This window comes from Botrytis sinoallii (genome assembly GCF_014898435.1).
Source record: "Botrytis sinoallii strain Bc 23 chromosome Unknown BSIN_032, whole genome shotgun sequence".
Taxonomy (NCBI): domain Eukaryota; kingdom Fungi; phylum Ascomycota; class Leotiomycetes; order Helotiales; family Sclerotiniaceae; genus Botrytis; species Botrytis sinoallii.
The window spans coordinates 551981-571835 of record NW_024066059.1 but is presented as its reverse complement, the minus strand read 5'-3'; the positions used below and the strand labels follow the sequence as shown (position 1 = coordinate 571835).

At 42.3% G+C, this 19855-nt stretch overlaps 6 protein-coding genes across 6 annotated transcripts; 2 read left to right on the top strand and 4 right to left on the bottom strand.

Moving 5' to 3' along the window:
* Positions 1–523: 523 nt before the first annotated feature.
* Positions 524–1912, bottom strand: EAF02_011520 (uncharacterized protein; the record flags this gene model as incomplete). The annotated part of the gene is made up of 3 exons (XM_038907567.1): positions 524–929; positions 1091–1536; positions 1688–1912. The coding sequence occupies 3 exons, from the start codon at positions 1910–1912 to the stop codon at positions 524–526; spliced, it is 1077 nt and encodes a 358-aa protein (XP_038752789.1).
* A 1485-nt stretch (positions 1913–3397) lies between these two features.
* EAF02_011519 (uncharacterized protein) lies at positions 3398–4384 on the bottom strand (the record flags this gene model as incomplete). The annotated part of the gene is made up of 1 exon (XM_038907566.1): positions 3398–4384. The coding sequence occupies one exon, from the start codon at positions 4382–4384 to the stop codon at positions 3398–3400; it is 987 nt and encodes a 328-aa protein (XP_038752788.1).
* A 1243-nt stretch (positions 4385–5627) lies between these two features.
* On the top strand, positions 5628–7177 carry EAF02_011518 (uncharacterized protein; the record flags this gene model as incomplete). The annotated part of the gene is given in 5 exon segments (XM_038907565.1): positions 5628–5679; positions 5716–5783; positions 6021–6192; positions 6245–6927; positions 6938–7177. The coding sequence occupies 3 exon segments, from the start codon at positions 6042–6044 to the stop codon at positions 7175–7177; spliced, it is 1074 nt and encodes a 357-aa protein (XP_038752787.1). The 5' UTR covers positions 5628–5679; positions 5716–5783; positions 6021–6041.
* Positions 7178–7365: 188 nt separating this feature from the next.
* On the bottom strand, positions 7366–8070 carry EAF02_011517 (uncharacterized protein; the record flags this gene model as incomplete). Its single annotated transcript, XM_038907564.1, has 2 exons — positions 7366–7668; positions 7732–8070. The coding sequence occupies 2 exons, from the start codon at positions 8068–8070 to the stop codon at positions 7366–7368; spliced, it is 642 nt and encodes a 213-aa protein (XP_038752786.1).
* Positions 8071–11852: 3782 nt separating this feature from the next.
* Positions 11853–13773, top strand: EAF02_011516 (uncharacterized protein; the record flags this gene model as incomplete). Its single annotated transcript, XM_038907563.1, has 2 exons — positions 11853–12189; positions 12260–13773. 2 exons carry the CDS (start codon positions 11853–11855, stop codon positions 13771–13773), a joined length of 1851 nt encoding a protein of 616 aa, XP_038752785.1.
* Positions 13774–15187: 1414 nt separating this feature from the next.
* EAF02_011515 (uncharacterized protein) lies at positions 15188–16804 on the bottom strand (the record flags this gene model as incomplete). Its single annotated transcript, XM_038907562.1, has 1 exon — positions 15188–16804. The coding sequence occupies one exon, from the start codon at positions 16802–16804 to the stop codon at positions 15188–15190; it is 1617 nt and encodes a 538-aa protein (XP_038752784.1).
* Positions 16805–19855: the final 3051 nt, after the last annotated feature.

Here is a 19855-nt window from a genome sequence, read left to right as displayed (position 1 = left end):
TCTTTCTACTTATTCCCTCAAGGTATTTATTATAATATCCCAATGAGATACTTATATACCCTTAGATCTCTTATAATTGAAGACAATAAATATTATTATAAATCATAAAATCTAAGAAGCAATCAACTAATAATTAAATTAACGTTTATTAAAGTCGAGTTTCCTATTATTTATAATTATTTAATTGTATATAAATCATCTTTTCTTTATAATCATGTAAATATAGATTCAAGTGAGTTACAACTATACGATATTTTATATTATTCAATTTAATTGATTTGAAATCGATAATAATCAAAAGACTCTTATTAAGCTAAATAGATCCCTTAAATCAGATCTCTATTAATCGAATCTTTCTCTTTCACATTACTATAGTATCAATATATTCACAGACAGTAAGATTATTAAGAAGGTTAACCTCCAGTAATTTATACTCAAGGAATTCATACACTGACTAATTTTTACTATCAGTTCAAGTAGCAAGAAATTTTTACCTCTTACTATAGTTCACAATTGAGATTCGTTATGAATCGTAATCTTCAATTAAAAATGCCCACCCCTCCCTCGTACACCACTCTCTATTTTTCTCCCAGCCGTTAATTACTAAATCTCGACCGAGCTTCACACACGCCTCTACTTGTTCTAATGTTCCCCAACCCGCAGTCCTGGATCCCCAGCATGTTAAGTGACATCCAATGTAGATCAACATCCTCCATCGCTTATCCTCTTCGATTGATCCATAGCCTTCTATGAATGCAGTAAGAATTTCTTTGCCTGCCGGAATGGATTTGAAAAATGTGAGCATGAACAGTTCCGCGCACATCTGAGCTAGGTCAAAGATCGGGGTCGAGAGATGCGATAGTTCGTGGTCAGTTATGAAGATGGCTGCTGGTATGCTGGAGGACAGGAGTGTGTCTGGTAAAAGAACACTATATTGATAATCAGTGACTGGTGGCTCATGAAATACGTCCACACACTCCGGGTAATTAATGGTACCCTTCAATCTTATGATAAAATTGGCATAGTATGAGCATTAACGTGACCATCACATTAACAACCTTGACTGCGAACCATGACTGAAGAAACTTACTTTCCACACCAGAAATCCCCGTGAATTAGCTCCCTGGTCCCCTCTCCACCCCCGTTTATCCATGCGAGCATTTCCTTCTCCACATTTTCAAACACATCTCTACTCCCTCCTAGAATTTTTGGGAAGCTATGAATCATCGTAACTAGATTCGTGTAATTAATCGCCAGCTTCAGAGTCCTCATAGCATGGTTCCCCTCCATAACTTCTCGCACTTCACTCTGTGCTGGAGAGTTGGCCCAGCTATGGAATTTCTTAAGCCAGTTTCCAAGCGAGCAGCCGATGACGGAGGCGATTGAGGGAGTTATGGCAGCGTGATATTTCAGAACATAAGACTTGAGGTTTGTGCAAGTTGGAGAGGGGTGATGGTTGTGGACCTGTGTATTGGTGCCAGCGTCATAATAGAGGAGTTTGGGGGTAGAAATTGTGATATTATTGTAAGAAACGGACTGATCCGGGAAAGCTGTGAGGTATCTGAGAATTTGAGATTCATAGAATTGTTATCGGATTAGAAGTCTATAGATATCGTAATAGAAGCGAAAGGAAAAAAATCATTGCTTGTTTGACTGGATTATAGAATAGGAGATAAAAACAACTGACAGTTCGGGTAGTAGTTAGTTTGAAATTTTTGTTGGAAAACAAATGAGGCTCAGTGTGCTTAATTATCACAACAGTGGTACCATCAGGAAGAGTTTTCATTAAAGTTCCATGGTAAAGATAATTTGAACTACCCCCGGAAAGTGGTATAAGACTTTTGCAGGCATATGGTGTCGCTGCCAGTGATTCTTGTACCAGTTTGGTAACGGCATCCTGAAATTCGGCCATACTTGTTGTTTGAATGAGATATTTTGCCTCTTTATCCAGTCCTTGTGGTAATTTTGTAAACCTTTGAAAAAGAAATTATCACATATTCTAATAGTCCAGTTTAGTTGGAGGTAAGATCATCACGTGCAACTTCATGAGTCACACCGAGAGACTTTTAACAGGTACATCTGGTATTCGCTAAGCACCTGAATCAATTACCACGGTGATGATGTGCACCTTCGAGAGATTCTCATCGCAAACACTTTAACTCAAGTGAATAAGCATGTGACTGTACGATATGCAAAGCTGTCCTTGATTATTAAAATAATTTCATAATGTTTCATTGTGAAGCGCTTGCCCCACGAATGGCCCGCATTGTCGCTTCAATACTTGTAAAGATTCAACTAGTATATAACATCTAGCAGTACTCGTTTATTTAAACGGATATACACCAATCAAAATTCAGCTATACGTTAACTGAAGCACAAGTTTGTGTTGATCTCGCAGATGACAGCACGTGAGCATTCCAAGCGGGACGGAAAAGATCGATTACGAAAGTGTCAAGTTTGCAGATTTGAGAAACCAGAGATGGTTGCTTGCATCATAAAGATAAAAATATTAGAAAGTTGGTACTCGCTAATTGTACTTCCACTTTAAAGGGGATGATGAGAAGAAGGTTCCCGGACAGGTCCCCTAAAGCCGAAAAGGAAACGCCACATCGACAAAAGCAATATTAGTGATTTTGCAAAAATGGCAGAAAATACCGTTTTATCTCTTATCTTAATTGAGTATCCGATTCAAATGTGATCTATCCTGCGCACATGTATCTGTCTTCAAGGATACGCGACGCAACGCACAATCACTGAAGTGTCAACAACCTGATCTCGAGTTGTCCTTTCCGAAAGGACACCCAGCTTGCTCTAAAGGAGCAGATATCTCAGATCTTACTTGAAAAAGGTCACGGGCGCTGCGAATGTGAACTTTCAGTGAGCTTTACACACCATCAAAATGATCAATCAATGAAGCAAATAATCTTGCAGACCCAGAGAAGAAGCCAAGAAATCTTCAATATCACCGAATAAGTCTACTTGAAGACCTAGTTATCTCATTACTTTCTCCTTGGCTGTTATTTTTTTCATTCAGATGTTGTTAGCGATACAGTCTAGATTTGCCTTCAATGCACTCACTTTCCGTTGGGCTTTCTGACCTTTGATTAGGTATTAACATGGAAGCCTCAATTTGGGAGTTTACTATCACACGCATGTTTTAGATAATTGTGATATTCTTTTTTGAGATCATCCGGTAACTATAAAAATAACCACTGCCTCTCGCATGCGACCCCCCTCCTCCTCCGCCCCCCAGCTAATGATGTATTCCCCCGCGAGCCCCGTCAATGAATAAGTTCACCCATTGATCAAACAATCTATCTCAAACTAAAACTCAAAAATGGTATGTAGTTGTTAAATGTTACCAACCCGCAACAAAAACAAGGCACACTCTTCCAAATTAAATCTCTTCTGGACGGGAATAGCCTAGCACAGATCGAATCCACGGGGACTGTCCCCATTCATCCCCTATGCGAGAAAATCGCCTGACCTCACCAACTTCTAGGTTCTTCTCCTGCACCAATACTAAAGGTAGGCCATGCAGCTCTAGATAAGTCTGGCACCAATAAACATTCCAGAACTTCTTGAAGTTGTCGGTCCGGCGTTGAGCGTCTTCATTCAGTGCATAAGCCTTCATGGATAAGGATAGATCACTGCATACTTTGGTGCCAATGGTCCTATAACCCGCAAGGTATCCAGACATACCAATAGGTAGCTCATCTGTTTCCCTAGTACAATTTGCAGATAACAGATGCGTCAAATTTGGCATCTTCTCGACGACTGTGTTGCAGAGATATGGGCATGGTCTCGGATGAGGGCCAAAAATCGATTTGATCAGTCCGGGTATCATAGCAATTGCATCAAGCCTTTCAAGGTTCCGAGTACTATTGATGAAGCTTTCAAACCTTTCAGCTGGCAGCTTAGTAGGTTGGGTCCTATCGAAGATATTGGTCAATAAGAGAGGTATATCAAAACCGAATCTGAAGTAGATACGGCCGTTTCCGTTCGTGGTACCGAAAGATAACGAATAGAATCTCAGTGCCTCAATTCTAGAGGTACTACAAATGTGCAAGGCTATTGGAACTGAACTGGTACTCTGGCAAACATGGGTGATATCGTCATATGAAATGGGGATAACCCTTGGATCAGGGAGTGTACGTATCCAGATCTTTCGCTGAATCTCGAGGGGGAATCTTGAATACTGAGGAAAACCCTGTTGTTCGAGCTTATAGTTGACAAGCATGTCCTTGAGTTGATTTTCAGCCGAAGAAAGTCTTGATAGTTTCCTATCCGATGAAGTGGTAAAGGTGAGATTAAAGGTGGCAGCAAAGGCTGTCGAAGGTATTCTTGGGCTGAGCGATGTCTGTAATGGAGATACAGGGGCCATAGTGAATATCTGTGGGAGTTCTATCCAAAAATTAGTTAGCTCCGCATCAAAAGCGGTTGCAGAGGGGCATTTAAGTACCTTTGTAAGAGTACTTTTCTCTAACTTGCTGTAGCAAAATACTTTCAGTAGATATGGTGACAGGTGAACGAGAAGTACCTGTTAGGGTTAGAATCAAGTAGAAAGGTCAAGAAAAAATTACTTGCTCTTCCAGGAGTATCTTTCTTTGACCTGCTGTAGTAGGAATTGTTCGATAGGATCCATGTTCATGATCTTCCACAATACCCGGCATACTGTCTGAGTTATTACTGGCCGTCTCAAAGTAAAACCAAGTATTGAAAATTTCGCCCTTACTAAGAATAAGTTGATTATAAATTGTTGTTGACAATGGAAAAGTTCTGGTAGCTATTAATTTTCAAAATTCCAGACTCACTAGAAGCTGAACGAAGAAGGGTTTATAAAATCAGGAAAATCGGAACTCTCATGGTCACAACCGCACGTTGCCCAAGTGAATATTGCAATTCGTAAGATTCAATTCTTGGTATCTGCATATCAGGTGAAACTATGGTACATATTTCTTCGTAGGAAGTGATCTCTTTGTTCTGATATAATTGTAGGGGAGTTTGTCGATCAAATTGCAACTTTCACTTAGCCTGGTTCTAGCTGAGTAACATTGTGCTGCTCCGTGCCTACTGAGAAGAGTAAGAATGGAAAGATCTGGATTTGGTTGATGTCACAGACATTTCGGGAGAAAGGGCATTGGATCTCGCAGGAAAACACAACAATATAGTGTAATAATCTAATGATAGTTCACTTGATATCGATCAGAGGATATGAACTTAGGAATCTTCTCGAGTTCTCATCTGAAGTGAAGAGGAGTAAAGAACAGAAAGACAAAACGAGTATTAATCAACTCAAAAGAGAATTTTCAGCTCTTTGATATACCAAAAGATTGACCAGTTGGTCCGCAAATCGTCTCACCTTAATCTTTGTTTACCAATATCAATCCACAGTTACTGTTCTTTTAACTGGATAGTCTCCCGTATATGGAACGTGAAAGATTTCAAGTGAATGTTGGAGGCCTTTGGCAGAAGGGCTTCTTTCAACTGCTTGCAGATGAAATTTCTTTCTCCTTCGTGGCCCGGGCTTGGCAGCCTCGCCTTCTTTCTTGATGGATGAATGTCTTTGTCTGATTCCAATTTCATGACAGCTTCAAGTTCGGATGACAATGGGCAGAAGTTCCTTATAGCTGCACAAGTGTATACTGTACAATAATTTAGTCAATGGTATCTCTGCTGGTGAATGGGAAATCTTGAAACTCTCATGAAATCTAGGTACTTGTCATGTTCTCTTCCTCCCCCCAAAGCCAAATTTAACCGGAAAGAGGAACCTTTGGGGTGTGGTGAAAATGAATGTTTCGCTCTCTGAGTGGATGGGTTGGAAACAGACCTCAACGGGAAGGCACGATACAGATGTGATTGTATCCCAGCTTTCGTTCTTACCATCTGAAGAGATCATTGATTGTTATTCGTAAAAATGGATCAACATTTCGTCATCATCAGATACAACCTCGTACCTTTAATCACGTCAATTTTCCTTTGTCTCACAAAGACATCTCTTTTTCACCATGGGTTTCCAGGCGTACGGCAACAACACACCCATGCAAATACCGATGCTAAAACTGAAGCATTATTCCACGTTCTCCTGGGAGGAAGGAAGTATGGAGCAGAGAAGATTTACTAAGGAAGAGGTTTTATCACTACAACTAATTGAAGCCGTGACGAGAAAAGCCGCCCGGCTGTTTGGAATAGGTTCGTCCTAATTCGCTTCTGCATATGTGTATGAGCACTAACTAGAAGTCAGATTTGGGGACACCGAGTACAATGTTACAGGGCGCTGGTTTGACTTTAAGTATATCTTTCGCGGACAAGATAGCCGATCCCTCTATGTACCGACCAACAGAAGGAAAAGACAGCCGAGGCATGTTCATCAGAGACGCAACTGTGGATGGATTTGAAGCTGGCATGAGGAATAAAAGCAAATTGACTTGCGGTTGGTGTAAGTTGGATCCGTCGGCCTCCATAAAGAACAGCGATAGATCATGGGCCAATCTTCCTGCGCTGTTGAAACACCAGCATTCTGGGTTCCACGCTCCCAAACTGAGAAACGTACATGATGCTATCCATAGTCACGCAGCCGAGCAAAACTTAACAACTGAGAAAACTGGCCGTCATCATGAAACTACAGACACGGTACCGCAACAGCTCGTCAAAGTAAAAAATAAAGTTGTATCTGGTAACGGAGGATTAGAGGACGGAACAGGCAAGAGAAACCTCGAGTTACCAAAACAAAGCAAATACGACGACGCGCGGTGCACATGGCTCAGAAACCCGGAGCGCTCGAATGAGGTTGAATGGCCAATTCTCAGCTTCTCAGAAGTAATCACTGATAGATATATGGAAGAAAATCAAATGCGACGAGGAAACAACGAAGGATGCAATAGCTCAGTGCCGCCTAGTTTCGCATCTTCAGAATATCTTGAGGAAGTTCCATCAGATCACAACTTTTTATCGCCAACTGGGCAGGGCATCAAAGCCCCTTGCCCTGTTCACGAGCTTGATGGGGCTTTTACCTTGGGATACTGCACCTGAATCAACGACTGGCAAGTTTGTTGAGCCGCAGCCAGACTTAATAAACTTCGAAGACACAACGTCTGAAACTCGATCGACAGGAGACTGGCAAGATCCTTGGATGATCTTCAGAGACACTGACGATACGCTATTGGATAGTCTGTAGGAGAAGTCACGGTTATCGCAATTACCTTTTGCTTCAATAGTATCCGAGTTAGATATGATGTAATTCCTCAGTAGTGAAGACGGCTATGTATAATCTTACATCCATGTAACTCTGCATAGATGATGCTTCATATGATGACATGAATGTGCGACACATTACAATATTATTCTTGTGCTTCTAACCAGGCATCACAAATCTTTCAGTGGAGCTTCGCCCTTACCATCGCCATACTTCCTAACAGGTTCCTTTCCAGCAGTACTATCCTCTTTGAAAACAGCAACCTCGTCACTGCTCATGTGTTTCGCAACTTGATCTGCCTGCCATTTCTTGAATGAAAAGCCTACACCTTCATGGCTGTAGTCTTTATCATTGGCTTGATCCTTGTGATACTTGACTCGTATGAAATCGCTGTGGACGGTTTCAGGATCAAGAGACAAAGTCACGAGTGCGTTTATTGTGGCAGTTTTTGGGATAATTTTAAAGGTCCATGACTACCCGAATGTTAGAAGTTGTTCAGACGTAAACACAGCTGTTTAGCAATGAATATTGAATACCTGTTCATTCTTAAATTGAATCACTTCATCATCACTTCTTACAACCTGATACCCCTCGTTCTTACTATCCTTGAACAACTTTGGTAGCGCAAACCACTGTCCAGCCATCTTGTACCGATCATTGGCATACACGAACTGGTCATCATAGACGCAATCTGGCGTGTAACGTTTGACACGCTCGATAGTAGGTTCGCAGCTATACAGAGCAATTATATCGTCAATGAGTGCTTGACGAGCGGGAGACAGAGGGATAGATTTGGAAGGGTCGGGGTGCCAATCCTCAGTCGAAGAGGTTTGGCGAACTTCAAAGTTCTCTCCGGGGGCTGTTGCGGTTGCCATGACTGTACGTGTGGGTGTGGGCGATGGAGAATTTTTGATTACTGTTCGGGTGAGGGTTCTTGAAGTGAGCACAGGATATAGATGATTGTCTAAGAATGGAGAAGGAACATTGAAAGTAGTGATTTTATAGAAGTTCTGGACAATAGCTACGTATACCAAGTGCATGTAACGCCACCACTAGCTATGCATACTCGTATGTAATGATGTCAACGTGAAGGAGTCGAACAAATGACGTACGAACGACTCTTTACCCGTATCTCATGCAAACATAATCTTTCAGTCATCGAGTTGTTATATGATTTAGGCCGCATTTTAAGAGCCATTCAAATTAGATATTCGTGAAACTAGCGGAACGCTTCAATTCTAGAAGCTCGAAGTGTTGACGTAGTCCATTACTTGGGATGTGGGGTAAGCTCGGGGAAGTGGCGTTCGCTTAGACTCCCAGGTCTGAAAGTCTATGACAGGCCATATGATGAATCTGCATATAACGGATTGATGAATTCGATTCATAAGATTCTATAAAGAATTATTTAATATAGCTTTGTCTCATGTAAACAGACTTATCTCTGGAAATCCAAACAATAACGGCATCTATGCAAACTTAAGCGCCATATAATTGTGAAATTCGAACCCGAATCTGAAAGAATTGCGATGCTCGATCCCTCATTTTCACGCTGCCTCATATCCTCGCACCATTATGGTATTTCTAATCACCCAAAGAGTCATACTGTCTTCCAAGTGGAATCACATCCGATAATATATGTAATCGGTGGCAATCTAGTCTCGCATAGGTACTGCACATATGAAGCATCATTTCCATGTTTTGAGGGTGAACCTAGACTAGGCTTTCCTCCTTTAACCTTTCTTAGCAGCGTTCTCCTCTTAAAATCACATTAACCTCCATCCTCTTCTATTGTAATTCGAAGCTGTGGTTCAATTCTGCCTCAAAGGAGCTGAGCCGTTCAGAGCACCATCTGATCCCCTCTTTATTTCTTCCATCTTGCAATTGGCGCACAAGACAGAAGTGCAAGCTTTAAGTCTCAGGAGTTAAGATGGCTGAGAGATGATGGGCGATTATCGGTAATGATGCAGCAATTTGAACAGTCCGCTTTGCGATCTGAGGGAGAGCATGAAGTAGTAAAGAGTGAATTTTTGCGACAGTGGAAAAGCGAGGAGAGTATAATGAGACTGGTGAGTGATGTAAAAATATAACCTTTCGTAATTTTGGTCATGGGGAAGTTGCTGAGCGTCCTGTTGTGTGCATCTTGTGAGCGGACATGAATTGTCTCCATGGCGGGGATTTCGTGACATGCCTCTAGCCATTTGGCCTGATCAACGACCCTTCAGCAAATTCGTTAGTAAATATTTAGATTCATAATGTGCAATCAACAGAGAGTGCCTTTACCGACATGGCAATCGAGGAACCAGGGGGGTTGGTAAGCGGAATTGCAACATGAATTTCTTTACTCGTTCAAGTAGATCTTGATTATTAACAATCGGTAAATGAAGATTGAGGGAAGCTGATGTTTTCTGGCATTCAAACTATGATTCTATTATCAAATACTCTCAATTCTTTGTTTCGAAGTTACGCCACGCATATCCATCTAACTCAGTCGGCCCAGCTCCAGAAGGAGAAGACGAGAGATGTAATCAAAAACTTCACGCTGACCATCATTCCTGCAAAGGAAATAAAATTTCATTTGCTAAATATACGACTATGGTCCATACTTTGAACACTTCCATACCTTCAATAATTAGGCATCTTCCCTCTTCCGCGACAGCTACATCCAAGCAGATGGCAGTACTATCTGTGCGAAGTCGTAGGTAAACATGGAACTCAAGCGCATGTTAGGTATATGGATCAGAGTACGGACGTCGCTTTATTGTTTTATCCTGATCAACACATACAATTATGATACCTTAATCTGAACTGGCAGATATAATGTTCGTGATTATTAGTCAAGCGATCTCTTCCCACCCCTCGTAGTAAGTTATCAACAGATGAAGTGCCATTTTAACCACCTGCGTTTGATCAGCTCAACAGCAGTAAGCACTTTGACTTGGCTAGAGCGGAACGATTAAATATACGAATGTTTCACACTTGAAAAGAGTAATCAACTATGATTGCATGCCATGCAGGCTGTGTAGATACACCGTGTGACTCAATGCGTGTTATGTATATTGTCCACTAGAACAGACGGGATATCATCATTCTGCCTTATGTTCATATCCGACGGTGTTGACTGATGTAGTTCCGTACACAGTCATGGTAAGAATTGATGTATCACCACGGGAATTTATCTCCGTGGAGAAACTTGGGGATCTGTAAGTGGGTATTGGATTGGGTAATCATTGCTGGATGTAAGCTTTCCTTGTAAAGTTCTATCCCGAGTAGTTTCGAAGCTATCCAAAACACTTTGCCTGACGGGAAAGGACAACTATTGATGATGAATGACTGTGACCCGTCAATGTTTTTGTTTTTATATAATTATCGCCTTTCACGAAGGACGACATTATCTAAATTTTGATTGGCCTTTGCAAGCACCACCATGAAGCAGCCCTATGATACAATACTCCGTAAGATTATTCAGCATGGCTTCTAGAATTTCCGGTGGAAGCTCGAGGGAAGTACTCGATTGAGGCTAGAACCAAGTAGGATCTTAGCATGGCAAGAGTCGAGTACAGAGTTCCAGAATTTTCACACTATTTCCTTTCAAGTCCGAATACGACATGATGGGAAAGGCCGGATGTGGATAACCTTGACGTTAGTTTATGACTACCAGGATACCAAGGGATCTTTGAAACTTTGCGAAGATTCCGAGAATTGATTTGATTCCAGAGCAGAACTCGGGATTTGAAAATGAAAGTCTCTCCGGTTACCGGTATGTATGACCTGATGTTCTTACGATTGCGGGACCAGACAATCCTTATATGGATTGGATGCATACAGAGTTTTGAGATGTCAATCGTCTTTTTCATATGCACTTCTATCTACTTTCTGGCGGTTGAAACGAACCCCTTTCTGCAATTTTTGACATGTAGAAATACAAATACAACAAAATCTGGTGGCACTATGGGGTGGAAGACACGATAAGATATTGAGAAGATTTGCTTTTGATTATCTAGCACAAGATATATCTATCTATCTGCTAGAATAGACAGGTACACAGGAATATAGGAACACAGGTACAAAGGTACACAGAGGAAGTATACATACATACATACCTACCCACGTGCTAACTTCGAACCATCTCGAACAACCTCAAGGACCACAAAGAGAATGAATGCATCGGAGTCATACCATACCTATTTTATAAAATATAAAACAATCATTGTTAGCTCAAAGGAATAATCTTCCAATTACTCAATTAGGTATTAAATACATAAAATCTGCATCGATTTCATTGAATTGACCAATCATATATTGCTTATTCCAAATAATTATCCATCGGGGAAAGATTTAATCCAATTCCCGTTACACCGACAATCAAGTGTATTACAGGATTAATTTATTAGTCAGGGTTCTTTCTTACTGTGCTTTACACTTTCCACCCCCCCTCGGTAAGTTTTTTATACAAAGTCCAGTCCAATGCCGTACATAATATAATCTATCATCCCGCCGCTCTGTTCTCTTTTTACCCTTCCAAATAAATTCACTCTTCCCCCAATATTCTTTTCGCTCATCGTATTTCCTGCTTCAAAGGAAACTTCACGAGGGTCACTGCTCCCAATTCAATTCTTCGAATCCATTGTCGATCCATTCATCGAACAAGCAAATAATTATGGAAGCCGTTCTCAAAGGTCGGGCGATGTGCCCATTTCTTCAAAAGACCTCGCCCGCAACCCTTCGATCCCTGTCGACCTCTACTCGTCCCCATGCCTCCCCAGGTGGGGGAAGTATGTCCAATCTCCAGACCATTGCTGGTCGATGTCCAGTCATGGGCAAAGCTCTCGCCGTTCAAACCGCAAAGGCCGGAAAGGTTGGATTTGGTGGCGTGACTGCTATGAAGGCCATTCGAGCCTTTTCCGGAAAAGTGAGCACAGGAAAGGCAAAACTTCACACTAGCAGATCCCACGAAGCGAGGGCTGTCGAGGATACCGTGTTTGGTCGTGAAAATGGTATGTGTTTTCTTTTCCGAGCCTCCCCCCATTGTTCATGTCGGGTCATCTTCTAACGTAAGATGAATAGTACCATTTCAACACATCAACCAAATGCGCCCACCCACTCAAGCTTCTCGCCATGACCAATCAAAGGCCCCCAAGTTCGATTACGAAGGATTCTATAATGCGGAATTGGAGAAGAAGCACAAGGACAAGTCATACCGCTACTTCAACAATATCAACCGGTTGGCCAAGGAATTTCCCCGGGCTCATATGGCCGACAAGAATGAGAAAGTGACGGTATGGTGCTCCAACGACTACCTTGGCATGGGCCGGAATCCACAAGTCTTGAAGGCGATGCATGAGACCCTTGACGTATATGGTGCTGGTGCTGGTGGGACTAGGAACATCTCAGGTCATAATCAACATGCGGTTGGCCTTGAGGCATCAATTGCAAAGCTTCATGCAAAGGATGCTGCGCTTGTTTTCACTTCATGCTATGTGGCGAACGATGCGACTCTTGCGACCCTTGGTAGCAAGCTGCCCGATTGTGTATTTTTGTCAGATTCTTTGAACCATGCTTCTATGATTCAGGGCATTAGGCACTCTGGCGCGAAGAAGTTGGTCTTCAAGCACAATGATTTGGAGGATTTAGAGGCCAAGTTGGCATCTCTTCCACGTGAAGTTCCCAAGATTATTGCATTCGAATCCGTGTACAGTATGTGCGGCTCGATCGGCCCCATTGAGGGAATTTGTGATTTAGCCGAGAAGTACGGCGCACTCACCTTTCTCGATGAAGTCCATGCAGTAGGAATGTATGGACCACACGGCGCTGGTGTAGCAGAACATCTAGACTATGAAGCTCATCTTGCAGGTCGTCCAAAAGGTACCATCATGGACCGTGTGGACATCATCACTGGAACTCTAGGTAAAGCGTACGGGTGTGTTGGTGGTTATATTGCCGGATCTCATAAGATGGTTGACGCCATCCGATCTCTTGCTGCCGGTTTCATTTTTACCACCTCTCTTCCACCCGCAACCATGGCCGGTGCTCAAGCCGCCATAGAATATCAATCGGAATACCAAGGTGATCGTCGCCTTCAACAACTCCATACTCGAGCCGTCAAAGACTCGCTCAGCGAGCGCGATATTCCAGTCATTCCCAACCCCTCTCACATTATTCCCGTTCTTGTTGGAAATGCGGAGCTTGCCAAACGTGCATCTGACATGCTTCTTGATGTTCACGGCATTTATGTCCAATCTATCAATTATCCTACCGTTCCTGTTGGTCAAGAGCGCCTTCGTATTACTCCCACACCAGGCCATGTTCGCGAATATCGTGAACATCTTGTCAACGCCATCGATTCTGTATTCACCGAACTCGGTATCAAACGCACTTCCGAATGGGCCGCCGAAGGTGGTTTTATCGGTGTAGGTGAAGCTGGCAGCGAGGCTCCAGAACCACTTTGGACCGACCAACAACTTGGCGTGGACCAAATTGTTAAGGAAATGAAGGCCGCTGGTCCAGTGGGTGTCATGGAGGCACTCCTTGAACGAGAGACCAAAGAAACGGCCAAGGCTGTCAGTGCTGCAGCTCATTAGTGCTCTTTCTCTCGACATAATATTTGCGTGTAAAACTGCCGCAAAATTGTGATGGAAATCGGATGAATAAATGCTCCTCGGACCCAAAACCACGATCTTTTTGAGCTTACAATGTATCTTAGACGATAGTTTTAAGACGATAGTTTATATGATGGCATGGATAGCTGTTGATATCACTGGAATTTCTGCGCACGTTGGCTATTTATTTTAGGATGATAGCATATTTTTGCGGAATTGATCAAATCTGTATTGACTATATTGGTCATACATTACATACTGAGAATCCTACGTGTTGACGTGATTATGTGTACCATTGCGAATCTTCATGAAGTTGAAAAATACAGGATGCTATGCCTAGCTGGCTGCATGATATATGAATAAATGTGCTATCGTAGAACGTAGCCAATTAATATGACAGAACAGGGCCAGCGTTATATTCTCTAAAGCATCATCACAGAACTCATCTCACATTGACTTGTAGGGAACTTATATATGTTGTGCGTCGCATATGGTAGGACGTTATATACTATGTGTGTCATTATCATCTCTGGTATTGATAGTTCCCTTTTCGCTAACTGCCTACCCTTTAAACCTGCATAACTGGAGTCTCCAAGTCGTCAGATCCCATGTGTCATGTAGATACCTACCTACGTAACCTAACCAACCCACTATTTAAAACGGTAAAGCCTGAAGTGAATTTGACTTGAACTTTTCATTGCCACCATGATTGATCATCTTCCTGGAGCAAATCATAAAGAAAGTTATTATTCACCAGAAGAAACATCACCATACACGCACACACACGATGAAACAACCAAACTCCAGGTATCCCTTTTCCGATTCATCTATTGACAACAACTATCTAGATATATGTTGCTATCCGCGGCCATGCATTCTGTACCTATAGTCCCAAAATCAAAACCAACCGAGGCCACAGGGAAATTCAATTATCCTCCTTCATGACCTCGCTTAAAGAACGTATCATACACCGCGCAGAAATTCGCACAACTCCTTATACTATGCTATTTCTCCAACGTAGCCGTGAGCCATAATGAGCAGAACAAATGCTATTTTGTATGCCAAGAAACACATCCAAGTTCAGCTCCAAGAAAATGTCCAAAGGTTGAGAGAGCGCAGCTAGTCATAAGCAACACTATGAAGCTAGCCATCCAATGGGTAGCAGAGTGCATGAGAGACATGCAAACTAAAAAAAGAAGAAAAGAAAAAAATATCAGGAACAAGAAGGGGTATAATAGAGACTGCTATTGAGTCCGCTGGTTGGTCATTGTCGTCATTGGTGTATTTATTTTTTGGTCGTTCTTGTGGATTTCATCATCCTGGTGATGCCCAAGTCGAAACGAGCTTTTTTTCAAGCTAGTTGATAATATATGTTTGTTTTTGTCAATTGTCCTTCTCATAATCTAGACCCGACAGGAAACAGACCTCCGCATATGTCTAAAGCCCCTTCGATCTCTCCCTCCATTAGGTTGACTCTATCTTTTAGAGTCTTATTTTCAGCTCTTAACAAACCCACAGTATCCCATGCCATCGATGCTCCCTGACCACTACAATTTGCGCATCCACTTGTAGGACTTGATTCGCCAGAGCCAATACCTAGCATTTTTTTGAAAGCTGAAGTTTGAGCTTTTGGTTTGGCAGGAACGACTATCGTGGGATTATTGTTTAGTTGAGCATCCTTTTGCAAAGCTCCAACACGTCCAAACGTTGAAGGAACATCAGGGATGCTGTCTCTTGTACTATCTTTGGTTGTCATGACAGTCGAGACTGTAAGTGTGGGACTCCGGCTTCTCGAGAAGACACTTTCACCTCCGCCACTTGCCATGTCATCGTCACTTTCGCCGCTCAAGTCAGCACTACCTGTACTTTTCCTCCATTTAGCTCTTATATCTGGAGGAATGCCTAGATCTTCTTCTCCCGCCGTCGAACAACAGCTTGCACGATGTTGTGCAATCCTCGCCTCTTCTTCCCTCCTTTTGATCTGAGCATTAAACTGATCTCTCTCTTCCACACGAGCCAGTTTTTCTTCGGCAAGTTGGTTAACTAATTCTTCTATAGTGGTATCTTGTTCATTGAATTTCTTGACCATATCTTCTAGTTGGAGTTTAAGGAATTTGGCGCGAGTCTCGGCCTCTTCTAATTCTTCTTCTTGTGCATCCTTTTCAGCTCTCGTTTCATTGTATTGGATAGTGCGAAGTTTATATACGTTCTGGAGTTTTTGTATGACGCCCTCGGCATTAACGCGAAGGTTCTTGAAGGCAGCAGGGGAGAAAGTGTCGATTTGACCGGATGGAAATAGTGAAGATTGGATATCGAGATTGATGTACTCGTCGTTGTCCAGATCTGAAGGTAGTTGAATTGGTTGAGCAGAAGCCTTTGAAGAAGATAAGAAGCCGAAGACGCCGGTTGATTTCGCAGGAGTAGATTTGGAATCGAGGACAGGGAGAGTTCCCCTTCTTTCGAGCTTTCGATTTGGCGAAGGTTCTCTAGCAGATGCCTTTTTCGAGTCCAGTTCATCTTGTTCCGATCCTGTAACTTCTGGAGCCGAAGATCCCCCAAACCAACCGCTTTTCCTTGTGGAAACTCTTGCTCGACCACCTTTATCTCCAGTCAACGACGCCATGTATTCGAATGGTATATCCTCCTTGGTTGGTGAATTATCTGCCGATCCGTTGGTAGCTTGGGAAGTCTGACGCGTACTCCAGGAAGGTAGTAATTGTGAAAGGGAGCGTTGGTGTGTTCGAGCTGGTCGCGGAGGAGTTGTTCCTTCATTAGCCGTTGATGGAGTATTCCTCGCAGTGAGGGCCGCAGTCGCTGGTAAGGGAGCAGGTGCTTCGATCTTGTTTTGGTTTGTTTCTCCAGATGCCTCATCTGCAAATTGGGTCTCCGCCCATGCTGTCTTTAATGTTGAGACCGTTCGAGCTGTATCTGGGGTTAAGGAATGTGTTCGTCGATGTGTTTGGGGCTGTATCTTGCCCTGTGCTGCAGGGACAGGAGATTGGAGATTTGGCATAATGAAATTCTCGGCATAAACTTGTCTCGGATGCTCTTGCCGTTTATATCCAATCTGTTATTGGTACCGAGTATGAATAATAAATAACCTTGCTCCCTTCCTTCTTCATGCGAGGAAATGAAGGGTCGAGTGATGTGCCTTCAAAGGATCATCCAAGTATGGTTCCGTCAGACTTGTGTGTTACGAATGTCGATGATATTGACATGTAATATCTCCAGGCAAGATCTAGATAAGTAGGAATGAAGATTTTGAATATAATCCCTCGTGCTGTGCACAAGAATTCTGAAAGTTTATCTTCGAGTTTCGACAACTTTGGTAGCTTAAGAAAGGGACGGGATATAGGACCCGACCCCCTGGTTAGATGACTAGATTTCTTTTGGTAGGGTTGTAGTGAGTGGGGTTATATGAACGAACTTATCTCTTCTGGTTTGAAGAATGGGTTAAAGTAATGAAACAGCCGTTAACTTTTAAGTCATGAGATGTTTTTAGGTTCAACCCGATGGATATGATTTGTGTATTTGTGGCTAGGTACAACGCCAAATACAAAACACAGATAGACACCTCGGTAGTAGTAATAGATTGGTGTCTAATCTAAAGTTACAACCATCTCAAGAGACATGCCGTAAAAGAAACCTAAACTAGTAGTTGGCAAATGGTACTGTCAACGCATCTTGTATGTACGAAGTACGAAGTACAAAATAATGGTGGTTGGTTGTCTGGTGGAATGTATGTGGAGGAGCGTGAGCTTGGCTTGGGCATCTCGAGCCTCAAGGACATCCACATCACGTAAATGCGCATATTGCGCGACCATGGAAAAATGATGAGAGGGGGTTGGTGAATCACAATCAAGGATTGAGGATTGTAACTACAGCATAAGTATTGATACTGAAATGTCCATGACAAGATATGAAGAACCAATATATGCACAGATAGTTCAAACATTTCTAATGAAAATATGTATTACTCTGGTATTTATGTTGGGTATAGTACGAATGTTATTCAGAGTTTAGGGTGGCACTTGGAAGCTTGGACTGATAGTCGCAGGGAGACTCGGTTCATCCCTTCACTCAATCACTCCAACATTCCTCGGCGTTGGAAAGGTCCTTTCAAATTTCACCCCAAAGCTCCTGTTACGTATGCACGATATCAGATTATCATCATTGCGGAAAGCGCTCTTGAAGATCCTTCACAATCATCGTTTCGTTGTGGTGTATCAGCTTTCGACTGTACTCTTGAGAATATGTCATTCGCTCGCCAATCGTACGACATCTAAGTCCGTCTACATCTACTCCGTACACACATACAAGGTACAAATCTAGCCTCTTCAGAAAAGTACTCGCACAAGAGTAGTCATTCTGATCCCGCCTCATTGGGTCGATACTGCAGGAAGTAAGTGAGATATGCAACAAATGCTGCAAGAATCTGGCAAAGCAAAACAATACCTAGGTAGCCTTGAACTAATTGCACAAGAAGATACCCGAGTAGTTGAGCCAACCAAACTTTGAGTTACTCAATGCACTCACTAGGTTATACACAATCGTGACGATGCATGGAGATGACCTTAGTGTCAGTGTGCTGCTATTAGCAGATAGTAGTTAACAGTGAGACAGGTAGTTAGCAGAACAGACCTCATCGCCTCTTCGTCAATTACAGTACGGCACTGTGTTTTCAAAAGAAGTAGCCGGTATGAATACCCAAAGACTCAACAATCTTTTCATTTCTGTCGCATAAATCTCGGCTTCTTACATCCCAGCCACTCCCAGCCAATCTAATCTCTCTTCCTCCTCATCCAGCCCCCTAAAAATAGTCCTTGCCACTACCAACACAGTAAAGCGCTTCTTTTTCATGCACGACTAAAACTACAATATCGTCAAGACATGCAACAAATATTCAGCAGCGTCACTCAAGATATGCAACAAATGTTTTAGTCATTTCTTTGAGTGATATCATGTGATGAGCATTGTTTTTGTATCTTCCTCATTCCTTATTCCTCATCTCTTATATATCTTTGGTGCCAGTCACAGTTTATTACATCAATAACACAATTACAATGTTCAAGGAATATTGGAAATGATGGAAAAGAGGCACGCCACCAGAGAATACTGCACGTGCGCAGCCAGCCTGTGCTGGAAGTTTTGTTGCAGGTCTTAAGATGGGTACTTGCATAATCTGACAGGACATCTTGCATAATCTCGGACTGAAATGTTGATTGTGCCACAGTGCGGAGTTCGTCCGATGTTTCCTCACAAAAGCTTGAATTAAAATTTTGCTTCAAGTAAATACATACATCAAGTAAGTAAGAGTGAGCCAAATGTTATCAGCCGAGCAATATCTTCGTGGTCATGGTCTGAATACGTCTAATGCAGAAGTACAACTATGGAACACAGGTATCACTTACCAGAGATATACTTATCATTTCAAAAAATGATGTTCTTACAGCTCCCAAACTGCCAGAGAGTAAATCTGGATGTTCGCTATATGGAGGTTTCCTCTCGAGAAGAACGCTCTATCGTACAAGCGACGATGAGAGCCATAGTCGATGATCTCCGATTGGTGAGACTTATTGGAATCTCTGGACTTATGATCCGATCAGCGATGAATAAACATGGGAAATTTAATGTCGCAAAAGGTTGTGATATCTTGCATTCTCATCTTGTGTGTTTAAGATATCATTGTTAGGGAGACGAACTATGTAGCAAACAACCAGACTTTTCAAAGTTACATGAGAAAGATCCTATTGTAAGCTACTTCAACCCTTTACTGTTCACTCTGAACATTAACGACGACGCCCGCTAGGCCCACCTTGAGATAGACTCATAAGATACAATACAGCGCTATGAATTCCAAAACTTTCAAAAGACCACCAGTGGTCAACATAAATGCTCACAATATATTCCACCCACCGAATTCGCCAGTACCATATGTTTATGGTTATCTAAACTCAAAAAAAGCCACCATCGCTTGCTCTAAACATCAATATTGTCACAGTCTCCATGCATAGTGTTCCTCATGGGACCAGCCTCGAGGACCGTGAAGTATCTGTTTGGTCAA